The sequence below is a fragment of the Amaranthus tricolor genome, chromosome 11 (genome assembly GCF_026212465.1).
Source record: "Amaranthus tricolor cultivar Red isolate AtriRed21 chromosome 11, ASM2621246v1, whole genome shotgun sequence".
In the NCBI taxonomy this organism is placed as follows: domain Eukaryota; kingdom Viridiplantae; phylum Streptophyta; class Magnoliopsida; order Caryophyllales; family Amaranthaceae; genus Amaranthus; species Amaranthus tricolor.
The window spans coordinates 20252514-20279564 of NC_080057.1; the positions used below are offsets into that span (position 1 = coordinate 20252514).

Consider the following 27051-nt stretch of genomic DNA (forward strand, 5'->3'; position numbering starts at 1 on the left):
GTCTTTCGGTAAGACTACTTTAAATAAGGAGCCTATAAAGAACTCATATTCTCATAGTATATATTAGATGAATTATCTAACTCATGTATAAGACGCATCTCTCAGTAAAACGGTCTCATATAACAATTTTTTTTATATATAATTTTTTTTCAATTCAAATTTAAAACTTAAAAGGCAAAATCCAAGATACGTTGGAATTGACCTTTTAAGCCTTAAATTAGGTCTTTTAAGTCAAAGAATTGAAATTTTTTATAAGTTTATGATACCAAATTTTAGAATTAAAACCAAATCAATCTAAGTTTTAGAATTGATCTTTTAAGTCTTAGATTTGGTCATTTAGGTCTTTAATTTGATCTTTTAAGTCTTGGATTTAGTATATAAGTACTTAAATTGAAAAAAAATTAGGCGGTGGACTATTTGGCCCATGTATAGATGGTTCCACCAATTTAACCGTTGCATATAGGTTTTTGTCTTAGACTGCTACTCACTCTGTCTATTTAGTAGATTAAAAAATTGAGCTGGAGAATGAAATAAAACCAAGTGAAAGATAGAGGTGAGTAATTAAAATGGAGAGAAATCATATATTTGTTAATTAGATTTAAAAAATGAGAATAAAATCATTGCTTAAAAAAGGAAAAGTGCAAAAAACAATGAGATAAATTCGAAAGAAAAACTGATGCAAAAATCCAAATGATTACAAATAGAGTATTACGAACTAAACTAAATCAGCCTTTCCTTTGCAATTCCATTTTACAAGGGACATAAGAGGTGTCTTGTAAGAGTAATAAATGTGATACTATTACATTGCAAGTTTCTATGTTTTGGAACAATAGATAGAATCTTGAAGCCATTTTATATGTGTTTATTTGGACAAAAACAGCTAGATTTTGATGTGGAGCTAGCAAATAGCAATCCCAAGGTTATTTTTTTTTTTAAAGCTATCCCTACTCTAAACTCTAGAAGCTTGCTTGAATCAACTTTTATTATGGGTTTTATTATGGGTGGTTGTTTGATTTCTTTGTTAAAATTGTACTTGCTCCTATTCAGACTAATTGTTCTATTTGATTAGGCACAAATATTAAGAGTGGGATGGAATCTATCAAAAAGATGGTAATTAGAATTTTTTAAGTGATTGAATTAATTGGATAAACGGTAAAAGTGGGGGTATTTTCATAATTACGTGTGTGAACTAAGGATATTTAGGTAAAAAAATCATTGAAAAAAAAGGAAATGGGACAATGGATATGAATTTGCCAAATAAGAAAATTGAACAATTACTCTGAATAAGAGGGAGTATTTGCTCCGTGGTCCCATTGAATTTGTATTATTTTCTATTTTGATTCTTCTCACTTAATTTGCATCATTTTTATATTAAAACAACGATCCATCACTTTTTTTAATCTCATCTATATACTTTAACTCTCATTTAAAATCAACCACACAATTCATTCACTATCTTAATCAATTATTATCATTTTCCTAAAAATAACTCAATTCCTCTTTGATGCAAATCAAAGAGTGCATCAAAGAGGATAGACTAATATTTCTTTTGTTTTTATTTATTTGTCACACTTTAACTGAAATGTAAGAGTTTTATTTAGAAAAATTTATCTAGAATAATCTAATATTTTCATGATTTACCTAAAATAATTCCACCTATAGATTAAACAGGAATAGTCCCAATATTTGGAGATTATTTTTCTAAAGTAAATCTGGTAATCGAATGACTTGCCATAGCAAATTTTATTTTTTTAAAAAGGATAAATTAAGATAAAATGTCGAAAAAAATGTTGAAAAAATTTTCTGATTTTTTTTATTATTCTAAATATTTTTTATGTAAATTTTCAAAAATTTTCTCTAATTTTAAATTAATTTTTAGTTTACTTTTTTGATAAATTACCTACTATAACAGTTCATGGGTTACCTAAATTCACTCTAGGCAAATATCCCCTAAAATTGGAATTATTTATGATTAATCATAGATGAAATTATTTTAAGAAAATTATAAAAAGATTGAATTATTCTAAGTAATGTAATTTTTTTTATTCATGTACTTCATAAAAAATAAATTGAAATGAAGGGAATAAGACTATAGGAGAAATATTGTTTATTTGTTTTGTGTTATTGGGGTTAAATTTAAAATTAATTCAGTTGACAATTTTGATTAGTCCATAGCATTTAATTTGTTTTTTGTTAGCATGTAAGTCATATAATAGAGATGTCGAGTAAAACTAGTTGTTAACTAATGATGTTTATTTAGAGAAAAAAGAATTTGATACACTTCTTGTGTTTGGCCATTTCTTTTATTTTTGTATATTAGAACCCCCTTTAAAGCTACAGCATTTTATTTTTTATATTAATCATCGATCACTCTATTAAAAGACAAATGAAAGAGAATCATTTAAGATGGTTTCAGTATGCGCAAATACAGAGAATTAGTAAAATAGTAAGAAAGATAGTAAGTTGGAACTTAAGAGACTCAAAATGAGGGCGATCGAGGAAGACCGAAGATAACTTGGAAGATATGAGTGGAAAATAATATGAAGGATCTAGACTTATAAATTGAGGTGTAGAAAATCAAAATGAATGGAGAAGAAGAATGCATGTGGATGACCATTAAAATTGATATATTCGTTCATGCATTCCACCCCAGTATTTGGGATTCAAGTTGTGACATTGTTGTTGTTGATAGATCACTCTAATAAATTTATATTTTGAGCTATAAGTCCTAATAGAATGGAAGATAGTAAGTTGGAGCTCAAGAGACTTAAAAAGAGGGCAAAGAAGACCTCAAAAGCGTAGACCCAGACCCAGATGCAGATTCTAATATCATGGACCTATAGTAAAGTCCGAAAATAGGTGGATCTAGACCCTTAAAATAGGATCGGATTGGGTCTTAGACCCTAAAATTGGGTCTAGACCCTTAGGGTCCACGATTCATGCCCATCCCTAGCTATATAGCTGCTTAGTTGTGTGACCTATTGATTGGGTCTTACACATAACATGCTAAATATAATAATTATGATGAATGATTTCTAGAAATACATTTTAACTTTGAATTTAAAATTTTCAAAAATGGACTTGTTTTTTAAATTGAAGAATATTTTTTGTTTTTATTTTAATCATCCTAGGATTCCACAAAAATGATATCATAAAAACTAAAAATGAATTAATCTAATTAAACAAGTATAAGTGTAGACATTTTCTGTGATTTTGTCTTGTTGTGTTGCTTCAAAGAGATACAAGTTAGCAAGCTTAGCTTAATGACAAAACTTAATTACGTAAACATTGAAGTCAACTAATATCCAGCCTCATCAAGCCGACATTAACGTGCATTCCTTTGCACATACCCAAATAATGTATCCCAACCATTTAATCAATTTCATATAATCATATAACAAATTTAAGAAATTTTATCAATATTAATTTGCTAAAAAATACAAGTCTTTTATCATCATACTAATATAGAAACTCGTACAATGTATGAATTTATGAGTTTTAAATATATAAAAATATAACTTTAAAGAATAATATAAGTATATATTATCGTGATTAAACTTATCAAATACATGACTTTTGTAAAGCAAAAATTCAATATATTTCATTTGTTAAAGTAATGATTAAGTCTATGAAGAGATAAAAGACGAGAATTACAAACATATTGATTTTATCAAAAAAGATTGGGCGAATTCAAAGAAACCCATATTGATATTTAGTAGAAAACTGACTTAATCTAATTCAATAAAATAATATATATATATATATATATATATATATATATATATATATATATATATATATATATATATATTTATTTATTTATTTATTTATTTATATTGATTTTCGCTAGAATAATATTGGAGAATGGAGATTATTTTCTACAATTAACATTGATATTGTTCATAATCATCAATGATAGTAAATGTTTAGTATCTTTTTTGCTATTAGTAGGTTGGATAACTTTGATTCTCTTGTTATTTTGATATATCTTGTATATTTATACTTTATACTATAAATATGATGTTTTCAAGTAATATAATTACGTTTTTCAACCATTATACTCTCCTAACTCTAATATATAAAACCCGCAAGAATTAAATATAACTATTTCGCGAAAAAAATACACATAATTTTGATGTAACTTCTTTATTTTGCTACAATAATTAGTCAGCTAAAATTTCACAGAAAATAAAGTAATTATACCACCGAATTTAGTCCTTAATTTAGATTGGTCAAAAAATTAAAATTTTTTAATTTCATATCATAATAATTATTTATATTAAATAACAAATAAAATCAGACATATATATTTTATTTATCAAAAATTATAAATAATATTTACTACTAAAAATTAATAAAAACAATTTTATTATAGACATAATTGCATCAATTTGACCCATCTCAAAACAATCTTTAAAATCCTGAGAAGTTTTCGCACAACTAATAAAGATCTGATTAAAATATACATAATTATTATATGATCTAGATGGTACTATAAGTTATTGTTACAAAAATAATTATAATTGTTAATTCATGGTTGCACGAGTGCATGGCTGGATAATAATGGAGAAGGTGCACTACATTTAAAACGTAGTCTCAGAAAATTATATTGTCTAATCCCAAGTAATATGGGAGTACAAATACTCTGGCAAGTTGGGTATAATATAAGCCTTAACAACTTTGTTTATTTCTCATATTTAAAGAAATGATAATAAATTGAATTTCAAAGAATTATGTTATATATATTATATCATATCATACTATAATACCCAGTAAATAAATTATACATGTATCCGGTATTCATCTTTATTGTATAACCTCAATAATTGTCATGTTATATGAAAAATATTATCATCGGTAGACTCAAAGGCAAAGCTAGGATTTATGTGAAGGGAAAAATGATCTCTATATTGATATGGATGCAAATTCAGTTTGAATTCGATTATGATCTGACTCAATCTTAAGAATTAAATATGAGGAAATAATTCGGCTCTAAAATCAATTTGAATCGAATCTGATAAAAAATATGCATTCAACTCGACTTTGACTCTAACTCTATTTAATCTGACATTCAACTCTGAGTTTGTCCAATTATCTCTTATTCTAGTTTATATTAGATAAGTTTGTATTTTCTAATATTGATATAGACATACAATTGAAGCCTAGTTTTTTAGTTAATTAGAATTTGGACACATACAACCTAGTCAAAAGACATTATTGTTATGACTTGTGAGTTTACATATTCTTAAAGGAATTTATTATAAAAAATAGCATAATCTAACTCTACTGAAAGTCTCAGAGTCAATATCGAAGAAAAGTTGGAGACAATAAAATTCAAGTCTGAATCATAGCACAAAACGATATATGACTTTTATTTGGAATATAGTCGAAGTTGCAATATCTAAAATGAGTTCCAACTCTTTACCATCCCTATATATTGACATCATAAAAATGAATTTTAGTAGAAGAGGCTGAAAATTGTGAAGATTTAAAATTATTTGAGCAATTTTATTTATTAACAACGATAAAGACGAAAATTATAACTAAAATATAAAATAAAACAATTTATAAGTTAATAAACTTTCAACAACTCTTATATGAAATGATTTTACATTGAGACGTGTCCATATAAAAAGTTCAATTTACTTTCAGAGTGACTCTTTTAGTTTTTAAAAAACTAAAGTGAGTTTTTAATTGTCTAATGTGATAATTTTGGACATTTTGTGTTCAATAAAACTTGAAGTTCCGGCCTCAATGAAAATGCATGTTAAGTAGAAGCCCAATAAAGGTAATAAGGTAGTCGCACATGGTCCATATCCCCAACGTGGGATTTGGAGTGGCAAACCCAAACCATACATGATCAAAACTGTAAAAGAACAACAAATGCAAGCCCAAATATAAACCACACTAGATAGGTCTCTATTTTGAATTTTCCTTTAAACAAACTTAAATTTTCAAATGAGACGTTCTCACAGTTAGATCATTTTTATTGGGCTTACTTAATGTACAATTACAGTCTTATAATGATCACTTATAACCTTAAAGTGTGCATTTACAGTCTTAAAGTGATCAATTATAACCTTAAAGTAATCACTTATAGTTTTAAAGTTATATCTTATAACCTTAACGTGGTCACTTGTAATTTTTAAATGACCTATAATAATCTTATTAAAGTAATCACTCGCAGTTGTAAAGTTATCACTTTATAATCTTAAAAATGATAACTTATAAGTTATAACCTTAGTGCTCACTTACAATCTTAAAGTGATTAATTAGAACCTTAAAGTGGTCAATTATCACCGTAAAGTCTGTCACTAATCACCTTAGACTAATCACTTATAATCTTAGAGTAGTCAGTCATAACTTTAAAATGATTACCAACTAGAAAATAAGCTAATTGTATAGACTTTCTCATGATGAGACGGTCTCATCTCATACAAGAGTTGCTGAAAAAGGAAAAAGAAAAAGTTCCTATTTTATCTAGGAAAAGCTTTACCCAAATTGGATATTATAATTCAAGTTCTACCCATTGTTATTCCTAGTTTTAAATTCAACTAAATAGCTCAATTAAATCATTTAAAAGATTTAAAGTCAATCTTTTAAGCAATTGAAGTCAGTGTTATAACATCCAAAATATCAAATGTAACATCTAAAATGACGTGTTAAACATTAAATAACTAACACGACAACTTTACAAGTACAAAACACAAACAACTTTACAAGGCCAATATCAACAACTACAATGTCGTTATCCAAACCAAATTAGACATTAAGAGCCATAACATCCCTACCACCACCATCATGAACATCAATATTTTGTACCCTCTCCTTAGCTTCACTCAAACTAGGCCTTTTATCAACATCAACTTCACTACAATCAGCCCCAATATGTAGCATCTTAACCATACTAGCCTTACAACTCGTCGAATTCGACACAATATCAGGGTCAAGTACTTCAAATTCTCGGCCTTCTTCTATGGCCGAGGCGACCCATTGCACGACATCGGTGCCACCATTGGTGGCATTAAGATATTGAGTAGGAAATTTACATGTAAGGATCTCAAGAATGACTATTCCTAGGCAATAAACATCACATTTTGGTGATACCTTTTTGTATTGTATAACTTCGGGTGATCGATAACCAAATAATGTTGTTGTTATGACATTAGGGTTAGTTAGTGGACTAAAGCCATAGTCCATGAGTAATGGTTCATTGTGTAAGGTAATCATAATGTTGCTAGATTTTAGGTTACCATGAGGTATGTCCAAAGATTTTAATTGAGAGTGAAGGGATGATAGGCCTTCTACTATTCCTTTTATGATTTTTAGACGTGTTGGCCAATTTAGTTCTTCATGAACTTTTCCTCGATCACCTGAAAGTACGTTCCATAAAAGAGAGGCTAGATTAGTATAATAAATAAGGACGTTGGAAAAATAAGATGGAGTTGACAAGCATTTAAGTGATTCAAGTCCTCATTAATTATTTGAGTACTTTTGTGGAGGGGCTGAAAAACAAAATTCGTGCGGGCTCATTTCAAAGAGGAAAATATCATACTAATGTAGATAATGGTTAATGGGCTTAACATAAGTATTGTACTCAATTAATAACACAACAATAATAATGCTAAAGCCTTAATCTTAACATATTGTATTCTTAAATATTTGAGTTCTTTATGTTATTCTATATTCATGTTATCCATGTTATCTTCAATATCCTTTTTCCTCTTCTAAGCTCCTTAAAGTTTCAAACTTCCATAACTCAAGTAAAGAATTTTTTGTTCTTCTTTGCATATGAACTAAATAATTATCTCTCATTTTCACCTTCAAGACCCATTTTTATGCCTTCGTTTCGAATTCTATCCTTAAAAATACACATATCTCGTCTATCCCCATCTTCCTACACTTACCTCTTCTGAAAAACCAACATTCTAACCCATATAGTAATGTTAGTCTAATGATATCTCAGCAATTAACCTTACTTGAAAATTCAAGATCCTTGCTTATGCCTTCATAATGAATTTATAAGACATATATGCACGTCTTATTTACCCCCAACTTTCTACGATTACCTTTTCTAAAAACCCAACATTCTGACAGAGAACATAATATCTATGGGCTATGCATACACAAAAGAATAACGCAAGAACAATACAAACATATGAAAATTGTTAATCAAGTTAGCCAACATAGAAAATAGATTGATCTTACCATGTAGAAGGTAATGTAAGCTGCCTTTAGGAACATATTCATAAATAACCAACTTCTCATCCCTTGTAAAATGATAAGCCAAAGGAGGCAAAACATTCCTATGTTTAAAACTAGCTAACATCCTAATATGTGCATCAAAACCATCCTTTTGCAATACATTAAGCTCACACATCCTCTTCACAACAACTCCTAATCCGTTACCCATAATCGCCTTATAGGCCGATCCCATGCTCCCATTTCCTAACACCTGAGCCGAAGCTTTCATCAAATCCGTCAATCCAAACATTCCCTTATCAACATTAACAATGACAAAATCCCCTGTCCCCGCACTACTGCCTCCTCTCCTACAACTCCCTTTACTCGAGGAAATTTTAGTATAACCTTCAACATGTAACCCTACCGCAGCCTCATTAGGCTTGTTTTTGGGTTTATTACTTGTAGGAATATCTTGTTTTTCTCTTCTCTTTTCTTTAATGAAGATAGCTAGGACAACTAAGGATAAAAGCACCACCGTTACACTTACAAAAATTGCTAAAATCCCTTGAAATTGCCTTATATTATTATGTTCTTGATTGTGTTTCAAATCACCTATAGATGTCATAGGAGAAATTAGGGGTGTTCCATGATTATTTCCTTTAATCATAGTCGTACAATCTTTCCTTACAATAACCCCACAAAGATTAGGGTTCCCTACAAAAGAAGTACCATCCCTAAAGTTCAAAAGACTCATAGGAACTTGCCCTTCTAATTCATTATTTGATAAGTTAAGTCTTTCCAATGGAGGTTGCTTAAGGGGAGGAACCATGCCTGAAAATCGATTATTTTCGAGGTGTAACTCGACTAAATTCCTTAGTAAGGCTAACGACGATGGAATTTCACCTGAAAATGAGTTGTTTGCTAGCCAAAGTTTCTTCAAAGACCCCATGTTAATGAAGAAATCGGGATCAATTTTCCCTTCAAACTGATTGTCGGACAAGTAAATGGCTTTTAGCGAGCCTAATCGATTAAGCCAAGGGATAAAACCCGAAAAATTATTGTTTTCGAAACTAAGAGTTCGAAGTCCTACAAGATTAGACAATGCATCAACATCAATATTGCCTGATAATCCCATAGATTTCAACCTTAGGCCTATTACAACCCCATCAACACAAATGACTCCCTTCCAAATACTAGTCTTGTTTTTGCAAGGAAAAGTGTTAGGGTCCCAAGAGTTTAGGGACTCTGAATTTGTGAAGGAATTCTTTAATTTTAGCAAGGCTTCTACATCATTAAGGGAATGTACCCTTAAACATAATATGATGATCAAAATATAATATGGTAATACAATGCCCATTTATATTTTTATCCAAAAAATATATTCGAGGGATAATTATGTGTTGTTGATGATATGATCAATTTTCTGATTTTTTCAATTATTTTTATGTTTTTTTGAATGTTTTTTGATGATTTTTCATTCATCCAATGCCTAGAAATCATGATGTTTTTTTAAAATGTATTTCTTTTTTGGGTTTATAAAAAAAAAATTGAAATTTTGTGTTTTTTGTGATAAATTAAAGGATAAGGTTAGAGAGCCTCAAATTGATAGAGGTCTCAAAGAATCAAAATGTTTAGGAGAAAGAAGGGGAAAATTGAATGATTAGAGGAAATTTCTTGATTTCACAAAATCATTTACTTGCCGGAAACAAAGGAATTGTAGTATTTTTGGTCCATCAAATTCTAGGAACAATTTTAGCGCTAACTAAAGCAATGGTGGATTCAAATTTTTTTCACAAATTCTTAAATGAGACAGTCTAATGATGAGACTATCTCTATTGAGATGACCCATATACAAGTAGTATGTTAAAGTGATTACTTAGAGTTTTAAAGTGAATAATTAAAAAAATGAGTTAATTACAATTTATATGAGTTTGCCTCATGGTAAGACGTCATAAAAGACGAGTTTAATTATTATTTTCCTTTGTTCAAAAAAATTTTAAATCAATTTATTATTTTTAATTTAAATAGATTTATCATTTTTAATAAACAACATGTGTATTTGTAAATCATATATATATGTACACGGTATATATATTTGAGTATTTCTAATATAACTAAAATAAGTATTTAAATAATAAGTTTTTTGATAAATCAAAATATGATGTTACATAAAAAATATAATTTTGACTTCGTCAATAAAATCATATGTAAGTCTTTTGATTCATAAATTAATTTTATGTTAAAATAATATTTTTATAAGTGTACATTTTTTATAACAGTATTAGTTTTTAAATATGCCCAAACTTATGACATCATATGTGGATTTTAGAAGCTCAAGGCAAGCAAAAAATTGTTCTCAGACGAGTATTTATTAAATTTATTGGCATAACTAGTTAACTATTGTTATAAATAATTTTATATATAACCTATGAATTTTTATACTTCTTATAACATATTATTAGAAGATCACTCCTTGTTCCATCATACCGACATATGTTTGCTCACAAGATAGAAAAAAATACAACGAAATGTCAAAATATTAATGCAAAAAAAAAAAAAAAAAAAAAAAAAAAAAAAAAAAAACACGTTCTTGACTGTTTCAAGGAAACTTCATATTGACATGTTTGTGGTTGATGGCCATAAATTACATTTGCCCACTTAGTATGACCCTTGGCCACAAAACTTGGACTTAATTTACAATTTGCCATTTGTCTTCATAACTTTAGTTTTGGAATTTGGACACCTTTTCAAAGCTCCAAACTACCAATCACGTTACTATAACAATCTTCAACAATTTGTGATCTTTTCAATAGGAAATGTCATGGTTCCAATACTCTAATGGATCCGCTCCAAACCTATTTCTAGTTTTAGGATTTGTTTTTTGTTATCAAGTGAATTCAAATCCGATTTTGGATCAAAAAATTATTGGGTCTGGTTATGGATCTAGGGTCATCAGATCAAAACCTGACTTATGTCTTTCCTCTAAACCCATTTAAGACCCAGATCTACTAGACTCATCTCAGATTCGTCAGGCCTATCTTAGACTCGCTTTAGACCCGATTTATTATACAATTTAAAATCAATTTTAAGTTTGTTCTAAACCTATTTCTATATTTAATATGGACTCAATTTAGACCTATACAACCTACAGACCTATTTTAATAATAATGAAACCTTTAAAATATAAAAAAGTTTACAGTATGAATAATTAAATCAATAAGTGTGGATTGGACTTGACCATGCAAACTTCACTCATGACAATCCCTACTTATAAATACTCCTCTTAGCCAAAATAAATAGTCTCATTTGCGTTTGGCATGTAGACTAAAAATAGGCATTATGGGTAAAAGACTTTAGAAATAATAGAGAGAACTTAGAGAGTACAATAGTACTCATATGCAAAATTAAAAATAAGATAAATATATTAAATCAGACTAAAACGAAAAATAAAACTATTTCATCAGGCAAACAAATACTTTTTTGTTTTCATATATATATATATATATATATATATATATATATATATATATATATATATATATATATATATATAAGATTCAAGAAAAAATGAGAAAAAAGATAAGTAAAATGATTTTTGAATTCGAGTACATATATATAACCAAAAAATAAGTATAATAACATATTAAATATTTTATGTGGTGTTTATGAAGTACTTTCAGTCTATACAAATTTTGACTAATCCAAATCTACTATAATAATATTTATAGTTAAAGTAAGAAATGTAAAATTATAATTAAATGAGATTTTGTTTGAATCGTTTAATTATATATTTTTATAATATTAAATTTTTATAAATTTTAAATACATATAATAATATATAAATTATCAAAATAATATATTAAATTACGTAAAAAGTTAAATATAGCAAATATAATAGAATTCATGAAGTAGATGACTTTTTACTATGTTAATTGAATTAACGCAGCAGTACGCAGGCATCACAAAATTGTGATATTTTCAGACATTCGTCTTTTTAATGAGGCTGACAACTGGAACGACTTTGTTAGTACTAACCATTCTTTTATGATGAAAGGCACAATTAGTGAGACTTCTACAACTGGAGACCCACTGCATTTAATTTTGATATTGAAAAAAATATTATATGACCACTCTGTCTTTCCAATTTGCTTGTCTTACTCAATTTGCTTTTACTTTTTTATACATACATGTGAATAATATGTTTACGTATTACTCGGTGCATAACCGATATTATTTATTGTTTAAGTTTATTTTATTATATTACAGTTAATGTGTAAGAATAAATATAATTAAATGGATTTTTATTCAAATCGTCTAATCATTTATTTTTATAATATTAATTTTTTATAATTTTGAGATGTGTATAATTTAATATATAAATAATCAAAATATAACACTAAATTGTGTAAAAAGTCAAATATAGCAAATATGATGAAACGGAAAAAATATTATATTATTTGTTATATTTTTAATTCTTTTAGTCAATAGACTAAGTACTCCTTATGTATCTTTCATTTATGTTTCCTCCATTGTGAAATAATCCCTACATAAAAGTAATTGATACTATTCATCTTTTAAGCTTATTTTATATATTGTTGTTAATATAGTAATATGTTAGAAAAAATAGTCAAATGATATCTTGTTTGAATCGTCTAATCAAATACTTTTATAATATCAAATTTTTATAATTTTTAGTTAGTATAGCTTAAGATATAAATGATTAAAATTATGCATTGAATTGAGTAATCGAATAAATTAGGTCGAAACATAGGATATTCCATTTTATTTATGGTAAAATTTTAGCATAAAATCACTAATTAAGTAAAGAATCTAGAAAACAGATAAAGAAATGAAAGATACTAGAAAAGAAAGTACTCAAAAATTTCAAAAATAGTAAAAAAGAAAATCGAAAAAACAATACTAAGGGTAAGAATTTATACCTAAATCACAAATGAAGAAAAATTTTAGATCAAAGATTATTTGAAAAATCTTTATTTCACATATTCGACCTTAATTTAGAGATTTAGTTTTTATTTGTTTATAGTCCTAATGAGCTTAGATCAAGACTTTTGGTCCAAAACGCTCTTTCAATCTGAATTTTAATCATTTTAAATTGAACTGGATTTATAGTCTTAAGGCCAACTCAAACTCACATCCTAAATCTCAACTACCACTCATTTAAAGTGGAATATTTAGCGTCATGTATCAAAAGGCTTGTGCTACATTCACACTTCTAGTCCAAAGAGCTCTCATGTGAGGAGACATGTTAAAGTATAAAATATACCCTAGGACCTCAACCGTAAGCTTAAACTTTCAATTGAATTGATTCCTTAAAAAAAAAAAATAAAAAAAAAATAAAAAAAAAATAAAAAAAACTTGCTTCTTAATTCCAATGAAATCACCATACCCTTAGACTTGCATTAAGTTTGCAATTTCTTCGATGCTTTGTTTCATCAACCAAATTAGGAGCGTAATTAACTTTCAATGTTTATCACTAAAGCAACCATACAAACACTTTATGGTCATGAAATAACACACTCTTCAACATCATCTGTTATGAATGGTTTCATGAATGGTGTGACTTGAGTGCACAATTAATGTGTGTATTCATGTGTGACTCTTGGAATGGAATCCTATGAGTGTGTTAATATAGGTGTATTAAGTTGAGTCTTGATGATTGTGATTTATGATGGTGATTAAAAAGTATGGATTAATGAGGTAATGAAGTGTGAGTTATTCATGTGAGTTATGGGACTTAATGAAGAAGTGCAGAGGTTAATTCAAGATGCTCTACTATGCAAGTCGAGCAATACTGTTAGAAGCCCTCTGAAGTGTCGCTCGACCAGCTCGCTCGACCGAGCGACCTCCAGGATGGGTCGAGCGAGCAGATAGAATGCAACCAGAAACTTCCTGTAGCCCGCTCGACCGAGCAAGCCTCTGTTTTGGTCGAGCGAAGTCTCTGATACTCCTAAGATGCTGTTTTTGACTCTTCAATTACTTGGGGCTGTTTCATTATCATTTATCCATAGCTTTAATGTACTTAATGTTATTTAGTGTGATCTCTCTTATAAATGGAGAGCTCTCATTCACATATCAAGACACATTAAACACAACCCCTAAGCCAAACACATAACCTTTTGATTTTATCTCTTACTTAATTGTAATACTTCATTTGCAAGAGTATTTTTACTCCTTTGATATAATATAAACAAGAAACTACACACGACGGAGGACGTAGCCATCATTGGGTGCACCTCCTTAAATCTTTGTGTCTCTTCGCAAGTTTTACATTATCAAACGTTGTTTTGTTCATTGTTATTAGTATCGTTCATTAAAGTTCTTAGCGTCGTAACGATCTTGGTAAAAATATTTTATCATCCAATGCATGAAAAATTTGCATGCGCATATGTCTAAACAAAGAAATTCAAATTATTATGTGAGCTCAAATAACCCAACAACAAAAGTGTTACTTCAAGAAACTTCTAATTGATTTATTTAGTTCAATTAGTGTCTAATTTTGTGTTGGATTGTATTAAAATGTGTTGTAAATTTTACTATCAATCTTATTAAAGACACTATTGTTAATACTCTTTCAATATATATTTTCTTTGTTTGGATAGATTTGAATCATAGAGAAAATATGAAAATTTTAAGAAAAAAGTGAATATTAATAATAAATGAAATGAAAAAGAATAAATTATGTGGATGAAATTAAACGAAAATAAAAATTTAAGAATGAGATTAAAAGAAAATAGTTGGTTATTATTCAAAAATAGAAATTATACAAAATAAAATGAATAAACCGAAATAGCAATTAATGCAAAGTAAATAAAATGAATGAAATATTTTTGATGTTATATACTACATTTGTCATCCTTATAATTACAAAGAAACTGTTAAAAAGTAGGGAGAATATAAGGAGAAAAGTAGTATATGAGATGAACTTATATCAGTTTTCTTATATTTCCTTATCACAACATTCAAGATCTTGCACATATAAATAGTGCAAGATGATATAAGGAGACAAATATATTACTATTACAAGAGATAGAATTCCACAAAACAATGCATTCAATGTATTGTCCCATCACAACACTCCCCCTTGAATGCATTACATATATATGTGGAAATTTATTATGACATTCATAATCTTAAAACTGTCTCATTAAAAATCTTTATCAGGAAAAACCCAGTGGGATAAAAAAAAACTAATCAAAGGAAAAAAGAGTACAGTGAGCATATTTCTCCCCCTGAAGTTAACATATGTCTCGAAATCGGCACATCCCAATCTTGCGTACCAAATACTCAAATTGCTTTGACGGGAGTGACTTTGTGAATAAATCATCGGGGTTTTCACAAGATTGAATTTCTTGGACTTTCATCTTTTTATCTCTCTGTAGATCATGTGCGAAGAATAATTTTGGTGACAAGTGTTTTGTTCTGTCTCCTCTGATGTATCCTTCTCTGACTTGATTGATACATGCATCATTATCTTCATAAACTGTAGTTGAAGCCCTAGTTGTATCGTTTAAGCCACAATCCTTTTGGATTTGGCCGATCATGGACCTCAACCATACACACTCTCGGCTGGCTTCATATAAAGCAATTAGTTCTGCATGATTTGAGGATGTAGCCGTTAGAGTTTGTTTTGTTGATTTCCAAGATATTACGATTCCTGCATATGTAAATACATATCCAGTTTGTGACTTGGCCATATGTGGATCAGATAGATACCCTGCATCAGCATATCCAGTGAGTATAGCATCATTCCCTGACTGGAAAAATAATCCAAGGTCTATAGTTCCCTTTAGGTACCGAAATAGATGTTTTATCCCATTCCAATGTCTTTCTGTTGGGGCATTGCTATACCTAGCTAATAAATTTACAGAAAATGCTATATCAGGTCTTGTATTATTTGCTAAGTACATTAAAGCACCAATGGCACTCAAGTATGGCACTTCCGGGCCTAAAATTTCTTCGTATTCTTCTTGTGGGCGGAATAGGTCATCTTTTATATTTAGTGATCGTACCACCATTAGGGAACTTAGTGGATGAGCCTTGTCCATGTAAAATCGTTTCAAAACTTTCTCAGTATAATTGCTCTGATGGACAAATATTCCACTTTTCAAATGTTCAATTTGTAGACCAAGACAGAATTTAGTTTTTCCTAAATCCTTCATCTCAAATTCTTTCATCAAATATTTAGCTGTTATCTCAATTTCTCTTAGGGTTCCAATCAGATTTAAGTCATCTACATACACAGCAATTATTACGAAACCGACTTGAGATCGTTTGATGAATACACATGGGCTAATTTGGTTGTTTTTGAATCCTGCTTTCATAAGATATTCACTCAATCGATTATACCACATTCTCCCAGATTGCTTTAATTCATACAATGATTTCTTTAGTTTTATAGAAAACATCTCTCTAGGTACATTTTTTGTTGGTAAGTTTAGTCCTTCAGGGACCTTCATATAGATGTCTGTATCGAGTGACCCATATAAATACACAGTTACGAAATCCATCAATCTCATGTGTAGGCTTTGAGAAACTGTTAAACTTACCAAAATTCTGAGTGTGGTTGCATCAACTACTGAAGAATAGGTTTCTTCATAATCAACTCCTGGCATTTGAGAAAAACCTTGAGCTACAAATCTTGCCTTGTATCTAACAATTTCATTTTTCTCATTTCTTTTTCTTACAAATACCCATTTGAAGCCTACGGGTTTTATGCCTTTTGGAGTTTGTAAAATTTGCCCAAAAACTTCCCTTTTTTCTAATGATTTTAATTCTGCCTCAATTGCTTCTTTCCATCTTGGCCAATCAGGTCTTTTTCTGCATTCATTTATCGATATTGGCTCAAGATCATTTTCATCATTTATTATTTCAATAGCTACGGAATAAGCAAATGATTCATTTGGAATGATCCCTTTTCGATTCCATTTTTTCTTGGAGAAAATATAATTTATTGAGATTTCATAATTTTCATCCTTTTCATTATCGGAGATGTCTTGATTTTCTCCTTTATTTTCATTTTCATTTTGAATGTTATTTTGTGCACCTTCTAGTTTTCTCAATTTTCTTGGTTTTGAATCTTTTGAACCAAGTGGCCTTCCACGCTTTCTTTGCACAACAATTTCATCACTTTTTGCTTTTTCATTAGGAATTTCTATTCGAGCTGGAGTATTTGCTGCTGGTATATGTGATTTTGTAACTCTCTTAGTATCTATGAATGCATCAGGTAATTGGTTAGCAACATTTTGTAGATGAACAATTCGTTGTACTTCTTGTTCACATGATTTTGTTTTTGGGTTTAAATATTCTAAATGTGTTGCTTTCCAAATAAGTTCCATATTTCTTTTCTGTAAGTCCACATTCTCTCCCCCTAAGGATGGGAATATTGTCTCATTAAAGTGGCAATCAGCAAATCTAGCTTTGAATTGATCACCAGTTAATGGTTTAAGATATCGAATGATTGATGGAGATTCAAAACCGAAATATATTCTCATTTTTCTTTGTGGACCCATTTTTGTACGTTGAGGGGGAGCAATGGGCACATATACAGCGCATCCAAAGATTTTCAAATGTGAAATATTTGGTTCATGACCAGCTACTAATTGCATTGGCGAATATTTATGATAAGCTGTAGGTCTTAGCCTAATCAATGATGCTGCATGTAATATTGCATAACCCCAGGCCGATGATGGTAATTTTGATTTCATTAGCAGTGGTCTTGCAATTAATTGCAATCTCTTAATTAAGGATTCAACAAGACCATTCTGTGTGTGAACATGTGGCACAGGGTGTTCCACTTTAATTCCAATTGACATGCAATAATCATTAAAAGTTTGAGATGTGAATTCTCCGGCATTGTCCAATCTAATACTTTTTATTGTATAATCAGGAAAATGATTTTTCAATTTGATGATTTGTGCAAGTAGTTTTGCAAATGCATTGTTTCTACTTGATAAAAGGCTTACATGTGACCATCTTGTGGAAGCATCTATTAAGACCATGAAGTACCTAAAAGGTCCACATGGTGGATTAATTGGTCCACATATATCTCCTTGAATTCTTTCAAGAATTATAGGAGATTCAGTAACAATCTTATTTACTGATGGTCTAGTAACAAAATTTCCAAGAGAACAAGAGGTGCATAAGAGCTCATTCGACTAGGGAATCTTAATATTTCTTAGTGGATGCCCGACTGAATTTTCTATTATTTTATACATCATCCCAGTGCCAGAATGACCTAAGCGGTCATGCCATAAAGTGAATAGCTCCTTATTGTCTAATCTTATCATATTTATTTCAATCGGGCGTATATGGGTGAGATACAACCCCGATGAATATGCTGGCATCCTTTCAAGGATAAGTTTCGCTCCATTTCTTTCTGCTGTAAGGCATAAGAATTCTTTTTCATTTATACTTTTGGTTTCCATATGGTAACCATTTTGTCTTATTTCCTTGAAACTGATAAGATTTCTTCGAGATTTACTCGAGTATAGTGCATCATTTATTTCTAATTTTGTCCCCATAGGGAGTATGATGCATGCCTTTCCAGTGTCTTCGATTAATTTTGTTGTTCCTGATATGGTATTAACATTTTCCTCAAGCAATGTTAGGTTTGAAAAATGTTCTCGATTTTTCAATATCGTATGTGTTGCTCCACTGTCCAGGAGGCAATGAAATGTTGATCCAATTACTGACATTTCCTTTTCTAAGACAAGAGAAGAAGAAAAAAAATTATATTATTAATATAAAGCTAGAATACTCAATACAAAAAGAAACATAAGTAGAGAATTACAACTTATGAAATGAAAAACAAGTTAGATAAACAGAAAATGCATCTAGTCATCTCAAAAGATGTAATTATCTTCTTCTTAGGGATCAAGTTTGTGGAGGTTCACATCCTCAGTAAAGAAATCGGAGACATCTAAGGTGGGCCCAAATGTACTTGCTTCATTTACAAAATTTGCTTCTGCCCCTTTTCCTTTGTTTTTCTGGGAAGCTTGATATAAATCCACTAAATGTTTGGCGGTACGACAAGTTCGCCCCCAATGTCCAGTCATGCCACATCTATTACATGTGCTTTTGTATTTATGGACTTGTTTAAAATTATCATTTCGGGGGGAAATATATTTCTTTCATAAACGTGGCTACGTCCACGACCACGACTAAGTCCATGACCACGACCACGACCACGACTACGGCCATAGAAATTTCCTTGTTCGAAAGTATTCATGCCGCTCTTTTCGTAATATTTTCCACGACCTCTGCCTCTTATAAAATAGTTCCCACGACCTCGATGGCGCACATTCCTCTCAATCATATTTGTCTCATTAAAGGGCATAGTCCCAACAGGTCTCCTGTTGTAATTTTTCAATAATAGTTCATTATTTTGCTCCGCAACAAGAAGTGTTTTCAGCAATTTATGATATTTCTTGAAATGCCTTTCACGATATTGTTGTTGTAACAAAATGCTATTTACGTGAAAGGTTGATAATGTTTTTTCTATCATTTCTTCATCTGTTATTATTTGTCCACAATAGATCAGAAGAAGGGCTGAATTATAATCACTGATTGATTTGAAATTTTGAAATCTTAACTCTCGCCATTCATCGATGGCCTTTGGGAGAAGTACACTTTTATTATGGCCAAATCTTTCATTTAGCTCTTCCCAAAGTAATTTTGGGTCCTCATAATTGGTGTATTCATGTTTGAGACTGTCGGTTGAATGATGTCTTAGAATTGATGCGGCTTTTGCCTTATCTTCCTCAATTTTTATGGAATCTATTTCAATACCCTTTCCTTTGTCGGTGGGATTAAGTTCAATTATTGTGTATAATAAACTTTTTCCTTTTAGATATAATTTGACATCTGAAGTCAATTGTATAAAATTGTTTCTCGTTAATTCCAGGACATTGAATTCTCTCTTTTTGATATCAGCCATTATTTTCTACAATTAAGAAAATGACAAGGTTATTTAATGATTTTGTGTATCATCAGAGATATTAAAGCATATTAGTCTTATCTCCCCCTGATTTAATATCTCAAACATAATAAGTACAATATAATTATAAAAATAAAATAGATAGTATTAATAGATAATAAAACAAACAAAAAATAAATACATATTGCTAAACAAATACAAGATTTATAATTTATTTTTGGATAATTAGGTAGAGCATTAATGCTACGAGTAATACAATTAAACCCATGATGATAAGGAATGAGTCTAGTATTTTACTTATATTGTCGGCAATTGGATTGATGTGGGTGTTTGTAGATGTATTGTTTGCCATGAATGGTTGAAGGAAGAAGAAGATGAAGGAAAAGAAAAAAAAAATTATTTATTGTGTTTGGGATAAGGTGTGAGTGGTGTGTGTGAGTTTGTGACGGTAGAAGTCCCTATTTATAAGGGGTAAAAAGGTAAATTTTTATTATTATTATTATTATTATTATTATTATTATTATTATTATTATTATTATTATTATTTATTATTATTTTTTTTCAGAATCGAACCCTTGATGATTTACTTAAATTATAATTTTCGTATCACTCTGGCATTCATCCCAGGGTGATATATTACAATTAGAAAATGATTTTATGGTTTGTAGAAATAATGTGGTTATGTCTGCTAATAATCTGTGTTATAGGTAAATTAAGACAATTTATTATCATAATGTTAAACAAAATAGAATCAAATAAAGTCGTTATTTATTATTATTTAAAGGTGAAATTATATTTTATGAGTTTATTAAGTGATTATATAATTTATAGACTAAAATAACCAAATACATATGCACATAATATGATGACATGATCAGATAAATAGAGATAAAACCGTCCATAAAGGCGATAACAATACTAAATTAGCCAGTCCATAAAGGCGGTCATTACAAAATAAAGTAGAATATACCGTATTATTTATGTATACTTAAAAGAAATACGTAAAGTAAATAGGTAAATAAAAAAATTGCACATGGATATAAATGCAAATAATGCAAATAAAAAAAATGCACATATAAATATACGAGAATAAAAATAATACTAACCGTCTATTTAGGCGGTAAAAGAAGAAAAAAAAGTTAACCAGCCATATAGGCGGTATAAAATAAAACAATAACAAAAGCAATAAAGTGTCCTTGTCATCCGTAAAGGTGACGTATTGTCCAATAAATTATTTTATGGGTCATTTAAATTTATCTTACAACGTTTAGTACTTGTTCCTCCCTCATCATCTTTGGTTCTTTTATTACTTGGTGAAGGTTTATTTTTAGTTGTTGTTGTTGGAGCATTATTAGTTGGTTGCGTTGATGGATTATTTGTTGGTCGTACCGGTGGAATATTAGTCGGTGAAACTGGTGGATTATTAGTTGGTCGTATATGTGAATTACGAGTTGGTGGTACAGGTGGACCATTAGTATTATTGGGATTATTATGTCGGAGCTGATTTAAATCAGTCCTTGCTGGGTTTGTAATGAAGGGTATGGAATTATGCTCAATTATAAAATATAAAAATGTGTTAGAAACACCTTGGATGATAATATTGACACCATTTGATTGTTGGTCCATTTGTGGGTACCGATGAAGAAAAAATGCTTAATTAGGTTTGTAAAAATATTACTTTCTTGATTATTAAGGGTAGAGCTGGTGCTGATAACGTGTTAAAAAGTAGGCAGAATATAAAAAGAAAAGTAGTATATGAGATGAACTTATATCAGTTTTCTTATATTTCCTTATCACAGCATTCAAGATCTTGCACATATATATAGTGCAAGATGATCAAAGGAGACAAATATATTACTATTGCAAGAGATAAAATTCCACAAAACAATGCATTCAATGTATTGTCCCATCACAACAGAAACTTCCTTTTTCATTTTTTTATAAGATCGATCCATCTACAAAAGTATCTTTTTGATTCTCAAATCTCAACACAATCATCATTTTTGAATAATTATATTTTAAATAATAAATCTTTACTAATCTTAGAAATCTTGTAAACAAATTTTCAACAAAAGCTCAAACAATCGACACATACAAGGTCAAATTGGTAATTTCAAGGGATACATCAAAAAAATATCTATCTATCATATCAAATGGTCTACAACCTATACTTCTACTTGGTCGCTTCTCACCGACGACCTTATCTTTATTAAGTATCCCTACATCGTTTTCAAATCAACTTATTTTCTATTAAAGTTCGTTTTACTAATTTTAATATCTAAATATTATTTTAAGACATGATTTTATCACTTTTATTTTATATATTTTTTATCATTTCTAAATAAATTCACAACTTTAACTCATTATATACAACTTCTTAATCTTTCCATTATTACATGCTTTTTTCGTTCCGAAATACTTGCTACATTTTACTTATAGGCAAGCTTATTTTATATATTGCGACTAATGTGTAAGCAAAAATCTAGACAAATGGAATCTTTTTTGAATTGACTAATCGCATACTTTCATAATATTAATTTTTATGATTTTAGACGAGTATAGTTGATCAATACATAAATGAACAAAATAAGTCATTGGATTGTGTATAAATTTCAATATAGCAAACACTTCCTCCGGATTTTATTAGTTGCTACAGTTCCTGTAGCAATTAATATTCATCAAGTGATCTTATTTGGTATATATTTTTTCAAATATAATGTAAAACATAGTCAAGTGGGATCTTGTTTGACTCGTGTTAATGCGTATTTTCATAATATTAACTTTTAAAAATTTTTGATCATATAAAATTAAAAATATTAAAGATTAAAATCACGCATTGGATAGCGTGAAAAACAAAAGTGTAGCAATTATTAAAAACCGAATCATAACAGAACAAAGGAAGTATAAGATGCAATATGACTCAAAAAAGGAGAAATAATAATAAAACAAATTCTTAAATGAGACTAATCTCTATTAGACTAATTTACTATGGAGTGAACATTTATAATTTTAAAGTGAACAATTACGAAAATAAATAAAGTATATAAATTATCTCATAATGAAGGGGTCTTATTCAAAACAAACTGTAATAATAATGATTATTATTAAATAAAAAAGTCAGCATAATAATTGTGGGATCCCAAGCAAAAAAAACACGTGAAAAATAATCCTAGACAAAACAAGTACAAAAAGAGGTCCACAGCACCATATTAAAAGATGGCAACAACTATAAAGACAACCATACCACCATAAACACGAGTATTGAAGGAAACTACCTACTCTTTTTTCTTAATTATAATAATTATTATTATATTATTTATTTTCTCTTTCATTAAGACTATATATTTTCTTCATTTTCCTAAATTTTTTCTTCCTCTTCTCCATAACTAATACCATTATTAACCAATTCTTCATATATTCTAAGCTTTTTTAAAAAAATTTATTTTGGAATAACACATATTATCATGGAAGCTGAGATGTTATTTTGGGGACGAACGGAGAAGAAGAAAATGACGAAGTCTAATTTTAAAGAAACATGTTGTAGGTTTAGTCAGTTTTTGAAGGAGAAAAGAAGTTTAGGACAACTTGATGCTTTTAAAGATATTGCTTCATCTGAGCTTGATATCATTGGTATATATTCTTTTTCTATTTCTATTCATTTCTTAGTTATGTTTGTTAGCGATTTATTTGGTTAGTGGTATTAAATGATGGTAATGTGAATGATTTATAGTATAAAATTTCATTAAAAGTTCTACGTTATTTCCACAGTAATGAATCTTTGATCACAAAAAAGTTCTATTTATAAATTTTCATTACCACTTAATTCCACTTCTTCTAATAATAATGCATTGGAATAAATTTTATAAGAAAATGAGATGATTAAAGTTGGGCAAGTATGGCCATTAAGAAGACTTATCTTCAAACACTTTTAGATGTATATTATTTTGTCAATAATTTCTAATCAATAATCATAATTTGTAAATTATTATAAAAAGACAAAAAGAGTAATAATAAAATAAACAAAATTAAAAAGATAAATTAAAATTACAAAATTCTCACCCTATCAAATCATACTACATAAGGTTGATTTGCTAAGTTTACAAACCACTGTTATTTACCGAAATTTCCTCTTATTTTGTACATGGATTTAATTGAATAGTGTTAATTAATATCTTGGTTAAATTTTTTTGTAGGGGCAAACTCATTCCCCAACAATATGGAAAAGGAGAAAATGTCTTTGAAGCTCTTTCCTATGAACAACTCAATGGATGCCGGTGCTGAGAACTTGCCAAAAAGTATGACCCAATCAAGGTAAATCATATACTTTTTTTTATTTCATGGATTTTTTTAATTCCAAATATTGTTATATATATATAATTTATATATATTTAAGTGGTTTGGTTGTTAATGAAATGGTCTAATTAATTAATAATAATGAAGATCTTGTGGATATTTCATATTAAGGAAAATCTAATAATAAGATCCTATAAAATGATCTTTTTAGCTCAATTATTTTCCTCAATTATTAATGATCATAAAATTATTTTAATGTTTATATAACATAGTGCATAAATAATTTTACCCTCTAATTAAGTATTAGGTTATTATTATTATGAACTTGATTTGTAGTAATTTTGTGAATTAGCTAACTTTTAGCATGGTACAACAATCATATATTGTAATATTGTAGCTCTTGTGAAATTAAATATAGTATTATTTATGTTTAAATTTTAAAAATAAAATTGCCACATTTATAAAGTTGTAACTTAAAATATTTCCTATTCTCAAAAGAGAATACTGTAAATTATTAAGAAGATATATACTTTGTACTTAAATCCAAAATCATTAATTGATTATCAATCACCACATGATCCTTATAAAAAAGCTAAAACTCTTGAGTTTTCATACTTTAATAAACATATTTTTAATGTTTTTATTTTTTTTCAAATTTTCCTTAATTCATAAATTTATAGTGTTCAGATGATCCATAATTGAGTTTATTTTTTTTTTTAATTTTTTATTATTGATATAGGGAATTTCTAGCATCAACGGAAGAGGCTAAGAATGCTACACCAAGCATGACCATATTTTATGGTGGAAAAGTGTTGGTTTTCAATGGATTGCCTGAGGATAAAGCTCAGGAAATCATGTTAGTTGCTAGTCGTGGGAACATAAAGGCCAATGTTGAGATTCAGACTCAGACTTCGACTCAAACTGAAACTCAGATTCATATTCAAACCCCGCGCAACATAAAATATATAACAACTGATGTTGCACAAGGATTAGTTCCTCAAGGACCTTCTAGCTTGTACGATTTACCTCTTGCAAGACGAGTCTCCCTTCATCGATTCATGGAGAAGAGGAAGCATCGGATCGCGAACAATGCACCATACCATTTACAAAGTTCAATGGTGGAAATATCAGATTTGCATCCTCAAAAATTCAACATGATGAAAAGTTTGTATGAGCCGCAACAACTTGAGTTGAAATTGTAGATTTGTTAAACTTAAATTTTACGTCTCAAATATAGTCTAAGGTGCATTATTAAGATTTAAGAGACTCTAGTTTCTATATGTGTACATTTTTTAATTTGCTAGTTTGTTAGGGTATGTGATCCTTACCCACTATGTTATAAAATAGGTATATCCCTTAGTATTGATTCATATTTTCATGCCTTTATTTTTCAATTACTGTTTTCGATATCAAATATGAAAATCTGTAGATATTGGATAAATAATATAAGAACCATTTTTAGTCATTTTGTAATCATCATTTTTATCCTTATTGTGAAAAACTTAAAAAGATCGAGAGAACACTTTTAATGTTAATGTATTGCATTTTTTTATTTCATGCTATGACGCAAATGCTATATTCCTATGTTTCCTTGAGATTGCTCTTTGAGGGGATGACATAAGGATTAAGAAAAATTAGTGAAATGTTATATTAGTGGGGTATTAAAGGTGGGGTCATATCCAAAGGAATAATATGACAAATTCAGTAAGACATATTAAAATAATAAATAGATGAGGCAAAATCAGATAGAAGGAGGAAGTACTTCTTTGATCTAAAATTCTAGAATCAATTTGAAATTAAAAGCACCATTAAACTATAATTAAAAAGGATTTGTCTAAATCAGCCTTCCACTCATTGATAATGGTTTTAATTCGTAGTATGAAAGAGTAGTTGACTAGTTGCAGATGAGCTGCATTGGACACCCACTTTGACAGTTGACCTAATAAATTACACATACTATAACTGGTATTTAAGATAACCTTATCAGTCCACTTCCGCTTAATCAATTAATTAAATAATTAAGATAAAGCATACCCAAAAGTCCAAGTTATACGACCCAATGTCGAGTTGACTATTAAAAGATTTAAACTAGTGATAAATTGTGCCAAAGATATATATGTATTAATTTGGTGAGACCGTTTTACTGTGAAACGCTTTTTAATACTGGCTGAATAGTCTAATTAATACATATATGACCTCCTTGTTTTGAGGTCAAATCAACGAAAGACGGTCTCTCTCAAGAACAACTCAAAAATATGTGTTGTTATTTGACGCAAAAAAATCCTCGAAAATAATGATAATTATATATTATTGATATTAGTTAATTTTTTCGGTAAAGTTATATAGATGTGAATATGTCATATCGTAACTGTTTATGAGCTCTCGGTGATTATGGTTGATGAAAGAAATGAGAGAAATCTCTATATTTATCAGCATGTTAAAGAGATTTGCGTAAAATAAAAGGTACCATTGGGACGAGTTTGTCAAAATAGAACTTTGGTGACTCATTTGATTTGCGTTGGTAGTCATATTGGGTTTAAGAGAAGGTTTGTTAAGATATTAACCAAATATATATATTATTATCATTTGGTAGATTTCTTATTATTATTATTATTATT

The 27051-nt window shown here is 29.1% G+C and overlaps 2 protein-coding genes across 2 annotated transcripts; one reads left to right on the top strand and one right to left on the bottom strand.

Moving 5' to 3' along the window:
• Nucleotides 1-6729: 6729 nt before the first annotated feature.
• Nucleotides 6730-9541, bottom strand: LOC130826647 (pollen receptor-like kinase 3). Its single transcript, XM_057692216.1, has 2 exons — nucleotides 8209-9541; nucleotides 6730-7373 (listed from the first exon to the last, which is right to left on the bottom strand). The coding sequence occupies exons 1-2, from the start codon at nucleotides 9539-9541 to the stop codon at nucleotides 6763-6765; spliced, it is 1944 nt and encodes a 647-aa protein (XP_057548199.1). The 3' UTR covers nucleotides 6730-6762.
• A 13927-nt stretch (nucleotides 9542-23468) lies between these two features.
• Nucleotides 23469-25955, top strand: LOC130827527 (protein TIFY 10A-like). The gene is made up of 3 exons (XM_057693264.1): nucleotides 23469-23770; nucleotides 24334-24451; nucleotides 25173-25955. The coding sequence occupies exons 1-3, from the start codon at nucleotides 23605-23607 to the stop codon at nucleotides 25633-25635; spliced, it is 747 nt and encodes a 248-aa protein (XP_057549247.1). The 5' UTR covers nucleotides 23469-23604; the 3' UTR covers nucleotides 25636-25955.
• Nucleotides 25956-27051: the final 1096 nt, after the last annotated feature.